This window comes from Dryobates pubescens, chromosome 1 (genome assembly GCF_014839835.1).
Source record: "Dryobates pubescens isolate bDryPub1 chromosome 1, bDryPub1.pri, whole genome shotgun sequence".
Classification (NCBI taxonomy): domain Eukaryota; kingdom Metazoa; phylum Chordata; class Aves; order Piciformes; family Picidae; genus Dryobates; species Dryobates pubescens.
The window spans coordinates 19,039,231-19,055,585 of record NC_071612.1 but is presented as its reverse complement, the minus strand read 5'-3'; the positions used below and the strand labels follow the sequence as shown (position 1 = coordinate 19,055,585).

The 16,355-nt window shown below is 50.4% G+C and overlaps 1 protein-coding gene across 6 annotated transcripts in view; it reads left to right on the top strand.

Annotated features, from left to right (window-relative positions):
- Nucleotides 1–16,355, top strand: part of FGD3 (FYVE, RhoGEF and PH domain containing 3) — a 123,530-nt gene that overhangs the window by 67,950 nt on the left and 39,225 nt on the right. For all 6 annotated transcript variants that reach the window (XR_008462273.1, XR_008462272.1, XR_008462271.1 and 3 more), the window contains exons 5-7: nt 8,707–8,796; nt 9,664–9,800; nt 12,758–12,914. Coding sequence is in view for 3 of the 6 variants with exons in the window: in XM_054162154.1 (XP_054018129.1) it covers nt 8,707–8,796; nt 9,664–9,800; nt 12,758–12,914 (384 nt within the window). In the remaining 3 variants the exon portion in view is untranslated. The remainder of the gene's footprint in view (nt 1–8,706; nt 8,797–9,663; nt 9,801–12,757; nt 12,915–16,355) is intronic.

The window sequence follows — 16,355 nt, the reverse complement described above, 5'->3', positions numbered from 1 at the left end:
AATGGTTTGGCTTGCAAGGGACCAGTTCCAACCTCCTGCCATGGGCAGGGACATCTCACATCAGCCTCGTCCAACCTGGCCTTGAACACCTCCAGGGAGGGGACACCCACAGCCTCCCTGGGCAACCTGTGCCAGAGTCTCACCAGCCTCACTCTCAACAATTTCTTCCCAATCTCCATTCTCAATCTGCCCTTCTCCAGCTTCAATCCATTCCTTCTCCTCCTATCACTCCTTGTCAAAATCCCTTTCCAGCTTTCTTGTGGCCCCTTCAGGTACTAGAAGACTGTGCTGAGGTCTCCCCAGAGGCTATTCCAGGCTGAACAGCCCCAACTCTCAGCCTGTCCCCACAGGGGAGGTTCTCCAGCCCTCTGATGGTCTTCGTGGCCTCCTCTGGTTCCAGCATTTCGATGTCCTTCTTATGCTGGGGGCATCTCTTCAGCAGTCTGTGGTGAAGCCTTGTTTACATTTCAGATGGGCAGCAACTCCATATCCAGGCAAGGCTCCTCAGCTGTAGCTGTTGGTCTTCCCCTCCTGTGTGTGCACACACACTGGGGCACTTCTCTGTTTAATTTGTGTACCTTGTTTTACCTAAACCATGCAGCTGTAGGTGTGTCTGTGACTGAAATGGTGTTTGGAAGGTTATTTGCTGCAACAGGCAGGCAAGAGAAAATGCAATAAATTAAGAAGATCTTTAATCTGGTATTAAATCTGCTGTTGGGACAGTATCAAGCCAGCTGTGACAAACCCAAGCAGAAGACTTCACCATATGACTAAGAAGTGCTTTGCTGACAAATACAGTTGTTTTTTAAGGCATCAGAGTTTTGATGGTTGGTTTCAAGTCTTGTTCTTTAGGTTAAGTATCCACATGATATGAAAGCATCTGACACCATCTCCCACAGCATCCTCCCAGCTGAACTGAGCAAATGTGTCTGAACCATCAGGGAGTGAGGTGGATGTGAACTGGTTGAAGGAAAGAGAGAGTTGTGCTCAGTGGGATGGAGTCTCATTGGAGCCCTGTATCTAGTGGAGTTCCTCAGAGGTCAGTACTGGGACCAGCACCATTCAATATATTCATCAAGGACCTGGAAGAGGACACAGAGAGCACTGTCAGCAAGTTTGCTGATGACACCAAACTGGGAGCAGTGATGACAGCCCTCAGGCTGTGCTGCTATTCAGCCAGACCTGGACAGGCTGACAGTTGGGCAGGGAGAAATGGAATGAAATCCAACAAGGGCAAGGGGAGAGTCTTGCACCTGGGAAAGAACAACCCCACAGAGCAGTAGGGGTTGGGGACTCAGCTGTTGGAGAGAAACATAGGGGAAGGAGACCTGGGGTTCCCAGGGGACAGAAGGATGCCCGTGAACCAGCAATGTGTGGCCAAGGCCAGTGGCATCCTGGGGTGGATAAGAAGGGCTGTGGTGAGTAGGTCAAGAGAGGTTCTTCTGCCCTGCTGAGGCCACATCTGGAATATTGTGTCCAGTTCTGGGGCCCTCAGTTCAAGAAGGACCTCAAGGAACTGCTTGAGAGAGTCCACCACAGAGCTACAGAGCTGCTGCAGGCAGTGGAACATCTCCCTGTGAGGCCAGGCTGAGGGAGCTAGGGCTTGGAGCAGAGGAGCTTGAGGGCTGCCCTCATTGCTGGGGATAAAGATGTGCAGGGCTGGAGCCAGGCTCTGCTCAGGGATGTCCAAGGGACACTGGGGGCAAGCTGGAGCAGAGGAGGTGCCAGGGGAACAGGAGGAAAAACTTTGTCCCTGTGAGGGTGCTGGAGCCTGGAGCAGCCTGCCCAGAGAGGTTGTGGAGTCTCCTGCTCTGGAGCCTTTCCAAACCCTTCTGGATGTGTTCTGTATGATCTTCCCTGGGTGATGCTGCTCTGGGAGGGGGGTTGGACTGGATGATCTCTGGAGGTCCCTTCCAGCCCCTAATGTTCTGTGATTGTGTGAAATAATGCTGAAAAACAGAGTGAAGAGGTCACAATCTGTAGCATGCTTGGTTAATTTATAAGAGAGAGATCTCTAGAGGGAGCTTTTGTTTATTTTGTTTGCAAACTTCATCAGGGTGCTCTGGATGCCAGCATCCAGATCACTTCTGAAGATACTAAGCAGTGCTAGGCTCAATGCTGATCCCTGGGGAACCTCACATGTGCCTGGCTGCCAGGTTGAGAAGGAACCACTGACTGCCACCCTTTGGGTAGAGCCTGGCAGCCAGTTCCCCACAGACCCCTTGCCTAGGCTGTAAGGGTTCAGCTTCTCTAGGAGGAGGCTGTGGGGCACCTTGTCCAAAGCCTTTATGAAGTCCAGGTAGAGGGTGTCCACCGCCTGCCCTGCACTGACCCAGCAAGCTGCGCTTTCACAGAAGGTGATCAGGTTTGTCAAGCATCACTGGCCCCTGCTGAATCCACACTGGCTTTGCCTGCTCCTGTGCTGCAGTTGACTTGTGATGGTCCCCAGGAGGATTTGTTCCATAACTTTCCCAGGGATTGAGGTGAGGCTAATGAGTCTCCTCACTGGAACCCTTCTTGTAGATGGGGGTAGGTTTAGCCTTTTCCAGCCTTCAGGGATGTTTCCTGATCTCTACAACTTCCCAAAGATTATGGAGAGCAGCCTCACAAGGACATCAGCCAGCTCTGAGCACCCTGGACTGGATGGTATCCCGGCCCAAGCTCCTGCTATAGCTGACACAGCAGCTCTCCCTTCACTGAAGGGTCTGTATCTGCATCACCCTGCAGCCTTTTTCCTGGGGCCCAACAGCACTGGTGAAGACAGAGGTGGAGAAGGTATCGAGGACCTCTGTGGCACTGCTGGTGACTGGTTCACCTCTCCTGTTCAGTAGTGGGCCAATGGTCTCTTTCTGCTGCTTCTTAATGTATCTGAAGAACCCTTTCTTAAGATTTTTGACATCTTTGGCCAATTCCTGCTCAGTCTGAGCTTTTGATTCCCTAACTGCATCTCTGCACACCCTGGTATTGCCCTTGCAATCCTTGACAGGTGACGTTCCACTTTTCCATCTCTGGTACATTCCCCTTTGGGTTCTGAGCAGACCCAGAAGCTCACAGTTGAGCCAAGGGGATCTCTTGTTCTGCCTGCTTCCCTTGCCTTGAGAGGGGTTGAGTTTGTTCACAGGATCACAGGGTGTTAGGGGTTGGAAGGCACTTCTGGAGGTCTTCCAGTCCAACCCCTGCCAGAGCAGGAGCATAGAATCCAGCACAGGTCACACAGGAACACATCCAGACAGGGATGGAAAGGCTCCACAGAAGGAGACTCCACAACCTCTCTGGGCAGCCTGCTCCAGGCCTCTGGCACCCTCACAGGGAAGAAGTTCTTCCTCATGTTGAGGTGGAACCTCCTGTGCTGCAGTTTCCATCCCTTGCCCCTTGTCCCATCCCAGGGCACAAGTGAGCAGAGGCTGTCCCTGTCCCTTCCTTCCTGGCTCCCAGCCCTCAGCTATTGATAGACATTGATCAGATCCCTCTCAGTCTTCTCTCCAGCCTAAACAGCCCCAGGGCTCTCAACATCTCCTCACCAGGCATTCTCCAGTCCCTTCAGCATCCTTGTAGCTTCCATTGGACTCTCTCCAGCAGATCCCTGTCCCTCCTGAACTGGGGAGCCTAGAACTGAATGCAATATTCCAGGTGTGGCCTCAGTAGGGAAGAGCAGAGGGGGAGGAGAACCTCCCTGGATCTGCTGGACACACTCTTCTGAATGCACCACAGGATCCCACTGGCCTTCTTGGCCACAAGAGCACATTGCTGTGCCCCTCTTCCTCTTGAAGAGCATGTATGTGATGCATATCAGGTCCTCTTTTGCATCTTGAGTGGTTGTCACCTTCCCAAAGGCAGTTTTGACCTTGACCAAGCTACACCAAAAGGGCTGCTTTGTTACAGCTGTGTGGAGCTTTGAGTCTGCTGCCTTCTCTAGCATAAGGCTTGTGCCCTCTTCTGGGAATGTGGTGCATGGAGTCAATTGGGTGTTAGGTGCCCACATCATCATTCCATTCCCCCCCTTTTATTCTGTGGCAGGGTTTGGACACTATGGACTTAAGGGTTAAGGTAAAGGAGCACAGCTTCCAGTGAGGAGAGCCAGTGCCATTCAAAGTTGACTTGTTCAGTCACAGAATACATCTGGTTGGAAGAGACCTCCAAGCTCATCCAGTCCAACCTCTGACCCAGCACTGAAGGGTCAGCACTAAACCATGTCCCTAAGCACCATGTCCACAGCTGCCTGAACACCCCCCAGGGATGGTGACTCCAGCACTGCCTGGGGCAGCTTGTTCCAGTGTTTGAGAACATGTGGAGGACCTGGCACTTGCCCTTGTTCAGTGCAGGTGAAGCTGGCAGCTCACATCACCCTTGCTAAAACTGCTCTTTTTCCAGAGAACAAGGTGTCTGCCCTGTTGGAAGGAAGAGAGGAGGGTTCAGTCAGCAGCAGCTGCTGGCTTGAGAGCTGGGGAGACCCCAGTTCCTCCAGAAGGCCTTTTGTCTGGAGTCAGCATCCTTTTCCTGCTTCCCCCTTTCTCTCCCCAGTGCCAGGCTGTGCAGCTGCAGGGCAGAGGTAACCAGCTCTTCACTGAATCTGCAGGGTTCTAGGAAGCTTTGTGGTAGTTGGAGTGGGATGCATAAGAATTACAGCTGCAAAATGATTTAATGATGGCTCAGTAGCTCCTGGGATAGAAGTGAAGTGAAGCTCAGGAATAAAGAGAAATGGGGAAAAAAAGTCAGATTTGCCTTTTCCTTCCCTCTTACTTCAGATTTCTTTCCATCCACACATGGCTGGGGAGTCCATGTTGCCTGATCAATGACTTGCTTTAGTCTAGCTTCAGTTCTGCAGGGTGATGTGGCTTCCCTTGGGAGTCTGCAGCACAGCCTCACAGATCTCACTACTGGCCCAACAGTGCTGGAATGTTGTAAAATCTCAGGAGTGACTTTGTGGGCTTCCCAGTTATCTTTTATCAAAATGGAAATGAACAAGGGGGATTTATTTATTAGTTTAGATGTTGTCTTGGAAAGTGCCAGGAGCTCCAGGAGATGAGGCATGTTGGCGCTGATGGTCACACAAAGACCTCAATGACCTAACAGAGATGAGCTGTGCTGCTCTGCCAGCTGCCTGAGAACCACAGAGCAATGCTCCTGAGGTGGCCAACACTTCATACTTTTTTGGTCAGATACTTTTCACTGAGAGGAATATGTGGTCTTTAGTAATAACAACAACTAAAAAAAGCCTTTCTCCATCTGTCCTGCTTCCTGCTGTGTCAAACAGCAGTAATGAAGTCCCACGTGGGCCTCCTGCAGTCACTGGCAGAGGCTTCCATGCTGCCTGTATGTGGCTGGAGTTTCACTTCTGATTTTACTGTACAGTTTGTGTTGGAAAATTTGGCCTGCAGTCCTACAAGACAGAGCTTGGGGTAGAATTATCTCTGTGTATGTTCTGAGAGAGCTGTGCACAGGTCAAGATGTTTGTGCCATCTGACTTTTCCGAGCCAGCATGTGTGTTCCCATCGTCTGGGTTAAGTATCCTGGGGAAGTGGAGATCTCAGTTACAGCAAAGAGCATGAGCAAGCACAGGGTAACTTTGCCACCTTCATTCCAGCTCCTTTGAGCAGGAAGTTAGCCTACAATATTTCTGTTAGTTTGTATTCATCTTAGAGGTAACTGTTGGGGTTTTAAAGCCTAACCATCTATGATTGTAATGTAAGCTGCATCCCAGCAGCTTTCTACAAGATTCACTGAAAGCCTCTTGTGATCCAGGAGCAGGCTGGGAGTGGTTGCTGCAGGGTGTTGCCCAAGGGTTCTCATGTCAAGCCTTTTTCTTGTACTTTAAATTTGCGTTTCAGATTTGCTTTTCAGGGTAACCAGGTCAGTGTTTTCATCCCAGGCATGTTTGGCAGGCACCCAGCCAGGTCAGTGAGTGGGTTGGCAAGGAGCGGTGATGCACTTGTGGCCACATCATTACACAATTGAGCTCAGCATGTGCCCTTCCCCCGCTGGTGTCTGTGCCTGGGCTATTTGAGGTACAGATGCCAGTCTGACCCTTAGGAAAGCTGCTTCTGTTTGTTTTCAGGCTGGTGTTTCCTTTTCAGTTAAAATGTTTAATGGCCAGTTGCAGCTGGAAATGAGTTTTTGAACCTTCCACATGGCAGTGAAAGAGCATCAGGCATCTGCTGCTGCAAGTGCTGGAGTGAGCTTCAGAGCTTCCTGTGTCATGAAGTCAGCGCCCACTGCTTCCCCTTCCTTGCCCAGCCCTTGGAACAGGGCTGCAGGAGATGTGACTGCAGTGCATGGCTGGGGATGGCAGCCTGGTGCTGTGGCTGTGCTGAGCATGCAGCAGCCATGTTGGGCACAGCAGCAGTGAGCAGGAACTCAGTGGCCCAGAGCCTGCTTCAGGTGGAAGGCTGTAAATATGAGGACTAAGAATAATGCACATCTGAGTTTGCAGAGCTGCTTTCCTTTTCCTTTGGAAACACAGAGCGTGGAGGAGTGCCCTGGTCACAGGGAGCTGAGCTGTGATAAAGCTCTGCTGCTGGGGGCCAGCACCAGGGTAAAAGAACAGAGCTGCTCAGGCCTAACTCATCTGCTTGATCATTTAAAAATCAATCTGCATTGAAAGGCAAATATGTCACAAATTAGTCTGAAAAACATAGCTAGCTGCCCCTAGCAGAGGCAGCAACTGAAGACAGGGCTGAGCTCGGGCTGGGAGTCTGTTCAGCAGTTGTTTGGTATTTAAGCAGATGTCAGCAAGTTTATTGGAAATCTAAACTGAATTGCAGATGGTGAAGGTTAGGAGGTTACAAAGTGCCTCTGCTATGTAAAGATTTACTTCTGAGAACAAAAGTATTTGGTTGGAAATAATTATTTTCCCAATTCTGAATTCAAACAAATCAAAGGAAGCGCTTGGTAGCTGGCATGCTGAACTGTTACATCAGGGCCTTTTGTTCAGGCACTCTTCTGTGCCCAGCAAAGCTGGCAGGGAAATTCTTTCTGTGAGAGATGCTCAGAGTGAGCTGAAATTGGAACAGGAAGCAGTGCATTTCATTTTAAGCTGTGGGTTGTGTTGGATTTGCTTGTAACAAATGCAAACCTTTGCTGTGCTGTCATTTGTCATTCTTTTCCCCTAAATATTCATATATGTATCTGTATGACTGGAGCAGCACATTAGAATAGCTTGAAAAAGGTGGCTTGAAGTGGTTGGTGCAGCAGGGAAGGCAGAGTGCCCTTTGCTCATGGCTTGCCATCTTCAGGGTTGTGCCTGGAAGAGAGACATTGCTTTGAAGGAAGGCTGATGCTGTTTCAAATGCAGCAGAGGTGTTCACCTTCCCTCACTGCTTGTGTCACAGGCCTGCAGGTCCTTCCTGTTGGGTGCAGCGTCATTTCAGGAGGGATAGCTGTGTTTGGTTCATGGCTTCCAGCTCTCTCACTTTGACAGTGGGGGATTTGCATTGTTCCTGTCTGCTTTGCTTAGAAACAAAATGAAGGTGATACCCAAGAAGCTTGCAGAGAGAATGTAATGGACATTCTCTGAGGGTGTGACGGTGGCCTGCACAGTGGTGCTCAGAAATGCCTGCCGCAAATGCTAGCAGGTGCATAGAGCCAGACTGCTGGGATGGAGAGCACTGCTGGGGTGCAGCCCAGGTGCTCCCTGGACCAGGAACAGCCCTGCATGTTTTGCACGCTTTCTCTGGACTAGTACTCCATGGATTTGTCCAGGACCTCCATCATCCTGTGTGGAGGTTTGCCACATGCTTGAGGAAATGGCTCTTGCTCTTGAAGCAGCATCTCAGTAATTGTATTTGATGCCTTTTAGCTTTCCCCTGGAAAAAGCAGTGAATAATTTCATGCCATTAATGCTGTCTGTTCCATTAATCATTTATCCATCTCAGGTTTGAATTTTCTCCTGTTTGCAGCCCAGTAAAGTTTCCCTGTGTTTGATTATCCTTGCTGCCCCTTTTGGATGCTTGTGTTCCTGAACAGAAAGCAGCCAAGCCTCAGGTCTGGGCTGGTTTGGTTATGTGTAAGCATGGTGTTAAGACTCTTTAAAAGGCTTGCAGAGCTTGTCAGAAAGCTAAAGCTTGGATCTTAATGGTTCAGGTATTTAAAAGCACTTAGAGAGCAAAGAGACTGTGTAGCTTTTAGATAAACTGTGAATAAAGCCAGTGCTTCATAACCACCTTCAAGGTTTCTAATTAGTCCTTTCTCATGCTATTTTTTAAGTGAGCTTAATGAAGGCCTTCACTGAATGACTTGGGTTGTAGTGCTGAAAATGCTTTCCAGGGAACTGGCTGATGTTTAAAGCTGCACAAAAACATGCCAGAGAGGGGAGTGAAATCTGAAGCCAAACAGGTCTGGTTTCTAGTTTTCAGTTACAGGACCTGAGCTGATGTGCAGTCTAGTGCCTCAGTTACCAACTGGGCTGGACTTATTTCCAGCATTGGAGGATGCTTCTGGTTCCTTATAAAAACCCATAATGAACTAGAGTGATGTCCTGCTCAGCCATTGGCTGCATCACTAGTTGCCCTTCAGGAAATAGCTGTAAGAATGTCTCTGGAACAAACCCATTGATGAGGGATGTGGAGCAGGTTCTGAACTGTGTTAACTTCCTGCACTCCAGGCTTCTCTGCTGGCTTGGAATTTGGCCCACTGAGAAAATGGAGCAGCTGATGAAACTGAGGTTTGCAGGTGCAGATGGATTGTGTTATTTGTGACTTTTTTTTTCAGTGTACAGAGCCCCAAAAGCTATTCAACATTGCAAATGAGCTGCTGCATACAGAAGAAGCTTATGTTAAAAGACTCCATCTGTTGGACCAGGTAATTCAGTTTTGCATCAATTCCCTTTCTTTTCTGTGAGCAGCAATGATGCCTCCTATTCAACCCCTAACCTATAGCCTGGTAGCATGAAAATGCCATTTCTGGGTGGGAGGTGGTGTTTGCCAGGCTCTGTGCTGTGGGTCTCAGAGGAAGGCTCCGTGGGCTGGGGCCTGAGGATGAGGGTAGCAGAGGGAGGAATTGGGAAGCAGCAGCCTCGACGCAGGCTCCACCAGCGTCGGTTCCTTCCTGAGCGTACGTGGAGAGGAAATCACGAGGTGCTGAAGGCACTGAGAAGTGATGAAATGCATGACTGCTCTGTGGTGTGCAAGAGCTGTACTAAACTGAGGCTGTAGGGGCCAGCCCCGTGCTCACAGTCCGTCCAGGGCTCTCTGTCACCCACTGTGTTTCGTAAGTACTGTGCAGAAGGCATACACGTGGGCACGGAGCAGGACTGGTGTGGTGAGGCTGAGCTTCCTTCCACTGAAACGCCGAGGTGAGTCTACATGGGTCAGGCATCTCGCTCATGATATCAAAGAACAAAAAGCCACAGAGAGGCAAGAAGGAAGTAAAAGTGAGGATGAGTCACAGTGCTCACCAAATACCTTTTAGAAGCAAGAAGTAGCATCTATCGATCTCTTTCTACTTGCCCCACAGACTTTCCCCATTGATGGCTGTGGCCCATGGCTATGAATCGAACTGACTGCCTTACCTTTTGAGAACCTCCTGGCAGACCTCAAAGGCTGGCTACCAATCAAAGATTTGGCTGTGTCCTAAGGCACTCAGCTGTGTAAGCCTGCAGTCTGAAGCCAGCATATCTAGGGGTGTGTTTTTAAGCGGCCCTTGGCACTGTCTCCTTGTCTCCTGCAGGTGTTTTGCACAAAGCTGTCAGAAGCAGGCATTTCATCTGAAGTGATAACAGGCATCTTCTCAAATATTTCCTCCATCTATTGTTTCCATGGACAATTTCTTCTTCCTGAGCTCAAGACAAGAATCACACAAGAATGGTGGGTACCTGTCACTACAGTTAGTTTAAAACACACATTCAAGAAGCTGTACCAAGCGTCAGGCCTAGCCTGGCTCCAGGTCTGCAGCTGTGTGACCCAATAATTCACTTGTATGGAGTCTCTCCAGCATTTCTGACTGCAGGAGTAGACCTGAGAGCTCAGAATCTCCAGTGTGCTGAGAGAATTTTTTCAGCCCCAAGTGCTGCCAGAGCTGTTTTCCTTACTGCAGTTCCATTCTGCTGTAGTGTGGTACTAGGAAATCACAGTAGTGGGAAGCAAGGAAGGAAGGCAATTGCTTATTTTGGCTCCACTGTGAAGTATTAAAAAGCCAACATGTGGTTACTTCTCCAAGAAGGTAAATGCACCACAGAGTCTTAGAATGGCTTGAGGTGGAAGGGACCTTAAAGATCATCCAGTTCTGACCCCCGGCCATGGGCAGGGATACCTCTCACTAGCCCAGGTTGCCTCATCCAGCCTGGTCTTAAAGACCTCTAGGGATGCGGTGTCCACAGCTTCTCTGGGCATCCTGTTCTACAGTCTCACCACCCTCACTGTAAAGAACTTCTTTCTAATGTCCAGTCTAAATCTGCCCTGCTTCAGTTTCAAGCCATTGCCCTTCATCCTATCACCACAGGCCCTTCCAAACAGTCCCTCTCCAGCTTTCTTGTAGCCCCCTTCAGGGAGAAGGCCTGAGGGTCTCCCCAGAGCCTTCTTTTCAGGCTGAACAGACCAGACTCTCTCAGCCTGTCCCCACAGGGGAGGTTTTCCAGCCCTCTGATAATCTTGGTGGCCTCCTCTGGACCCACTCCAGCAGTTCCATGTCCTTCTTGTAATGGGGGCACCAGAACTGGATGCAGTGCTCCAAGTGGGGTCTGGGCAGAGCAGAATGGCAGAATCACCTCCCTTGACCTCCTGGTCCCATTTCTTTTGATGCAGCCCAGAACAAGATTGGCTTTCTGGGCTGCCAGTACATGTTGCTGGTTCATGCCAAGCTTCTCATCAACCAGCACTCCCAAGTCCTTCTCTGAAGGGCTGCTCTCAATTGACTCCTCACCCAGCCTGGATTGGTGCTTGGGATTGCCCTGCCTCAGGTACAGGACCTTGCCCATGGCCTTGTTAAACCTCATGAGGTTGGCTTGGGCTCACCTCTCCAGCCTGTCCAGGTCCCTCTGGATGCCATCCCTTCCCTCCAGCATGTTGACCACACCACACAGCTTGGTGTCATCTGCAGACTTGCAGAGGGTGCCTCAATGCCACTGCCCATGTCACCAACAAAGACATTTAACAACACCAGTCCCCAGTACTATTCTTGAGGGATTCCACTCATCACTGCTCTCCCTTTGGACATTGAGCCATTGACTGCAACTCTTGAGAGTGGCCATCAAGCCAATTCCTTATCCAGCCAGTGGCCCATCTCTCAAATCCAGGTCTTTCCTGTTTAGAGACCAGGGTGTCATGTGGGACAGTGTTGAATGCTTTAACACAAGTCCAGGCAGATGACATCAGTTGCTCTTCCCTTTTCCACCAAATCTGTCAGGCAGGATTTGCCCTTGGTGAAGCCATGTTGGTTGCCACCAAGCACACCTTGTTTTTCTTGTGCCCCAGTCGAGTCTTCGGCAGGATCTGCTCCATTGTCTCGCTGGGTACTGAGATGAGCCCAACAGGCCTGTAGCTGCCATGGTAGCCCAGTCTGGATGTTACACACCACACTGCAGACTTTGTGGATGACTTTGATTAATTTTGGGGGGTTGTATAAAATTTGATGTTAAAATTGGTATTATAGCAGCCAACCCATAGAAAATCTGGCCTGATCATATCACAAATCAGCTTAGGTCTGTTATGCAACCACTGATGCTGTTGAGCATTGCACAAGCTTTTACCCCAGAATTTGTTTGCCTTCTGTTCTGAGAGAGAATAAATACTGAGTGCTTATAGTTTGTGTGCACTTCCTGGAAGAAAAGAGGGGTAATTTTGGGGGGGGGGGGGGGGGTGTAGGGTTTTTTCACTGAGTAATAAAGGTCACAATCCAGTTAAATTTTGGCCACTGTAACAAATTGTAGGTAAGGCAGAAATGCAGCAGCAGGTAGAGAGGTTGTGATTGTAAAGCACATCCGGAGACTCAGTTTGAGATAGCACAGCAGCTGCAGTGTCCTGCCACTGAAGGTGCAGAGAGAGCTGATACTACCCTGGGAGTGATGAAGACCAGACCAAAGTTCACATGCCTCTTGGCTGAGCCCAGCCTCCATACAGTTTATCAGTGACCAGAGGGAATGAAGGAGCCTCAGCACCTTTGTACCTGGTTTGTGTTTGCATGGACAGCTGTAACAAAAGGGGAGGAAGACTGGAGAGTCTGGAAGCCAAGAGAAGGCATGAGCTTGTTACTTGGCTGGTGAGGGTTAGGGCAGTCAGACTGCACACTGTGAGGCCAGCAGGACAGAAAAGCTGGGGTGGGGGAAAAGGCTGACTTGGCCTGCCGGTGAATTTGGAGGAGACACAGATGTGTGGCTACTGCTGTCCCAGCCTGCTGATGTGTCTAGGTGGACATATGTCTGGCCCCCTGGGACTGCTCAGCTGGACTGAGCACCATCTTTGCATTAAAGCCTCTGCAGAAGTTTGGCTGAGGGTGGAAAATGAGTTTGGAGAAGCAGCAGTTTGCCTCAAAATTTTTGTGCTGGACAGCAGAGATACAGAGGTGTCTTTATCGACACACACTCAGCTTCAACCTGATTGTCACTGCGGAGATGACAGTGGGGACAGGAATATCATCCTTCCTATGTCTAGATTAAGGATTAAGGTGTCACCTAGGGTACCTTACAAATTGCTTTCAAGTTAGCCTGAAATACCTGGCTTGCATATGTGTGTGTTTATGCACGTGGAGGAGGACTGTGACTTCCCAGAGCTCGGAGTGTAGCTCTGGCTGCCAGAGATCTCAGGACTTAGCTGTCTGCTTCCCACAGGAACGTCAACCCACGGCTGGGAGATATCCTGCAGAAGCTGGCTCCTTTTCTGAAGATGTATGGAGAATATGTGAAGAACTTTGACAGGGCCATGGACATGGTGAACACATGTATGCAGAGGTCCTCTCCCTTCAAAGATGTTGTTCAGAACATACAGGTATGTTGTTAGTTGGCATAATGTATCGTAGTATCAGTCAGGGTTGGAAGGGACCACAAGGATCATCCAGTTCCAACCCCCCTGCCATGGGCAGGGACACCCCACACTAGATCAGCCTGGCCAGAGCCTCATCCAGCCTGGGCTTAAACACCTCCAGGGACAGGGCCTCAATCACCTCCCTGGACAACCCATTCCAGGGCTTCACCACTCTCACCGTGAAGAACTTCCTCCTCACCTCCAGCCTGAACCTCCCCACCTCCAGCTTCATTCCATTCCCCCTGGTCCCATCACTACCTGAGATCCTGAGAAGTCCCTCCCCAGCCTTCTTGTAGCCCCCTTCAGATACTGGAAGGCCACAATTAGGTCACCTGGGAGCCTTCTCTTCTCCAGACTGAACAGCCCCAACTCCTTCAGTCTGTCCTCACAGGAGAGGTGCTCCTGCCCTCTGCTCATCCTCGTGGCCCTTCTCTGGACACCTTCCAGCACCTCCAGATCCCTCTTGTAATAGGGGCTCCAGAACTGAAGGCAGTACTGCAGGTGGGGTCTCAGCAGAGCTGAGCAGAGGGGGAGAATCCCCTCCCTTGCCCTGCTGGCCACACTTCTCTTGCTGCAGCCCAGGATCTGATTGGCTTTCCGGGCTGCAAGTGCACACTGAGAGCTCACGTTGAGCTTCTCATCCCCCAGCACCCCCAAGTCTCTCTCCTCAGGGCTGCTTTCCAGCCAGTCCCTGCCCAGCCTGGATTTGTGCCTGGGATTGCCTCGACCTAGATGCAGGACCCTGCCCTTGGTCTTGTTGAACCTCATGAGGTTGGCTTGTGCCCACCTCTCCAGCCTGTCCAGGTCCCTCTGGATGGCCTCCCTTCCCTCCAGCCTGTCTGCTGCACCACACAGCTTGGTGTCATCAGCAAACTTGCTGAGGGTGCACTCAGTGCCACTGTCCATGGCACCCACAAAGATGTTGAACAAGACTGGTCCCAGGACTGACCCCTGAGGGACTCCGCTTGTCCCTGGCCTCCACTGGGACATGGACCCATTGACAGCCACCCTTTGAGTGTGGCTATCAAGATAGTTCTTTATCCATCTAGTGGTCACCCATCAAACTCCTGTGTCACCAGTTTGGAGACCAGGATGTGGGGCAGGGCAGTGTCGAAGGCTTTGCTCAGCTCCAGGCAAACGACATCAGTTGCTCCCCCCTCAGCTATTGATGTTGTCACCTGTTCAGAGAAGGCCACCAGGTTGGTCAGGCAGGATTTGCCCTTGGTGAAGCCATGCTGACTGTCCCAATCACCCCTTCACTATTCTTCTGGGTCAGTAGTGCCTCCAGGAGGATCTGCTCCATGATCTTTCCGGGCACAGGGGTGAGACTGACTGGCCTGGAGTTCCCTGGTTCCTCCTTCTTAGCCTTTTTGCAAATGGGAGCAATGTTTCCCCTTTTCCAGTCTGTGGGGACTGCCCCAGACTGCCAGGACTTTTGTGCCTTAGAGATCTCATCTACTGGTTTGAGGGGGTCTGGTTTTGCTGAGCATGGCACACTGTTTAGCTGCAAGCTAATGCAGCTGCAATGCTGAACCCACACCACTCTGGTGGCAGTCCTCCCTCCTCTGCTGTGACACAGGCTTTTCACACAGCTGGCATTTTCTTGCTTACATGTTTAAGAGGATTGGAAGTCACAAAAGGAAAGTTTGCCATTAGCCCAACAGCTCTGACTGCAAATACCCATTTATAAACTTCCTGATTCCTCTGCCCCATGAGTAGTTCTGATTGCTTTTTTGATAGGTATGTTTTCATTCTGAGGTGTCTGTGTTTGACTTGGGGCATGCCACTGACAGCATCTGCTGTTGGTACGACTCTGCTGAGCCTCACGAAGCAGCAGGCAGCTCTTGGGGACTGCAGCTCTGCAGGAGGATGCTCAGCATGGATTTCTGTGTTCTAATTACATAAAAAGCTGTGTGGGGAGGGGAGAAGAGTTGTGCATAGGCTGGCATGGAAACCCTCTCTCTTCTTTGGGCTCTGGGCCAGCCCAAGTCATGCTGCAGGCTTGCAGGCATCCCTGGGCCACTGCAGGACAAGCAGAGCCCCTGCTTTGGGAGGGCAGGGCTGGCAGGGAGCAGGTTAAGCTGGGGAAGGAGCTCAGCTGCCTGCCCTAAATGGAAAGACTGTGGCTGGGCCAGCTGTTGGGAATCAAGCAATCCCCCAGCAAGCTGGGAGAGCAGAGGCCCTGCAGGGAGGGTCAGGAGCTGCTGGCTGGTGACTCAGACAAAAGCTTTTGGAAGCAGAAACTGAGGAAGGTCCTCTCTTACCAGGCCCTCACTTCACATTTCTTAACCTTTTTCTGTCTGAGCCCAGCCTACTATGGCCAAGGTTCTGCACAGCAAGCACTGTACAGTAAGCATGCAGATATTTTGCTGTCTTCCACTTGTGGCAAGCCACTTCCATGGCTCTCTGAAGTGTCAGTCACTTTGTGACTGTTTCCCTACAGGACAGGCCTCTGCCTCACCCAAAATTCATCTCTCTTCTCAGCACTGAGCTACCAACACAGATGATTTATGGTGGCAGTCAGTCAGATAAACTGGTCTGCAGCTGTCCAAGCCTGTGAGCATTTGTGCTATGGCTTCAGCAGCACTGTGGCAGGCAGGGTGGAGGCAGGCAGGGTGGAGGCAGAGGGCAGTGCAGGCAGAAGGGGCCAGCTGATGGCATTATTGCACTCAGGGTTGTTTTATCAGTGTCATCACAGCACCTTTTGTTTCTGTCAATGGCTGCAGCTGCAGGTGGCAAAGATCTTGGTCCACTCCTTGGTCCCCAGGATACTTGGTCCACTCATCTGACTTGTCTCTGTACTATCAAAAGCCACAGTTGGAGTCTGTTGTGACCCTGCAGTATCACACTGTCCACCTAAGCTGTTAATGGAATAGTTAAAGAGCTTAAGGCATTAGCAGTTATTAATTGTGCTGAACATGGGAAACAGAAAACAAAACTCAAATGGTGGTTGCAAGTGACTGGCTGCAACTTACCAGGTTTGCTTTAGCCTACCTTGAAGATGAAGAGACTTTCTGGTTGGTTGACATCACCAGCTGGGGCCAAGGCTTGGTAGCTGGTGAGTTTATTAGGACTTCTCTTCTGCTGGCCTTCTCATTCTGCTGTCAAAGAAGTACTTCAGGAAAGTTGTATCTGTGTTTCAGATTATTACATGAGCCAAACACAGTGCAAACATTTATTCTTCCTCTGCTGAAGCCCTTTGAATTGCAGGGTAAACTCTAAACTTTTTTTAAATTGCATAGTGTGAGCAATCTGAGAGCCTCCTCTGAAGGCAGGACCAGAGGGGTAGATGAAGGGAGAGCAGTGGGTATTGTCTGCCTCGACTTCAGCAAGGCTTCTGGTGCCATCTCCATAACATCCTCACAGGTAAACTCTACAGCAGTAGGTTAGATGATTGGACTGTTA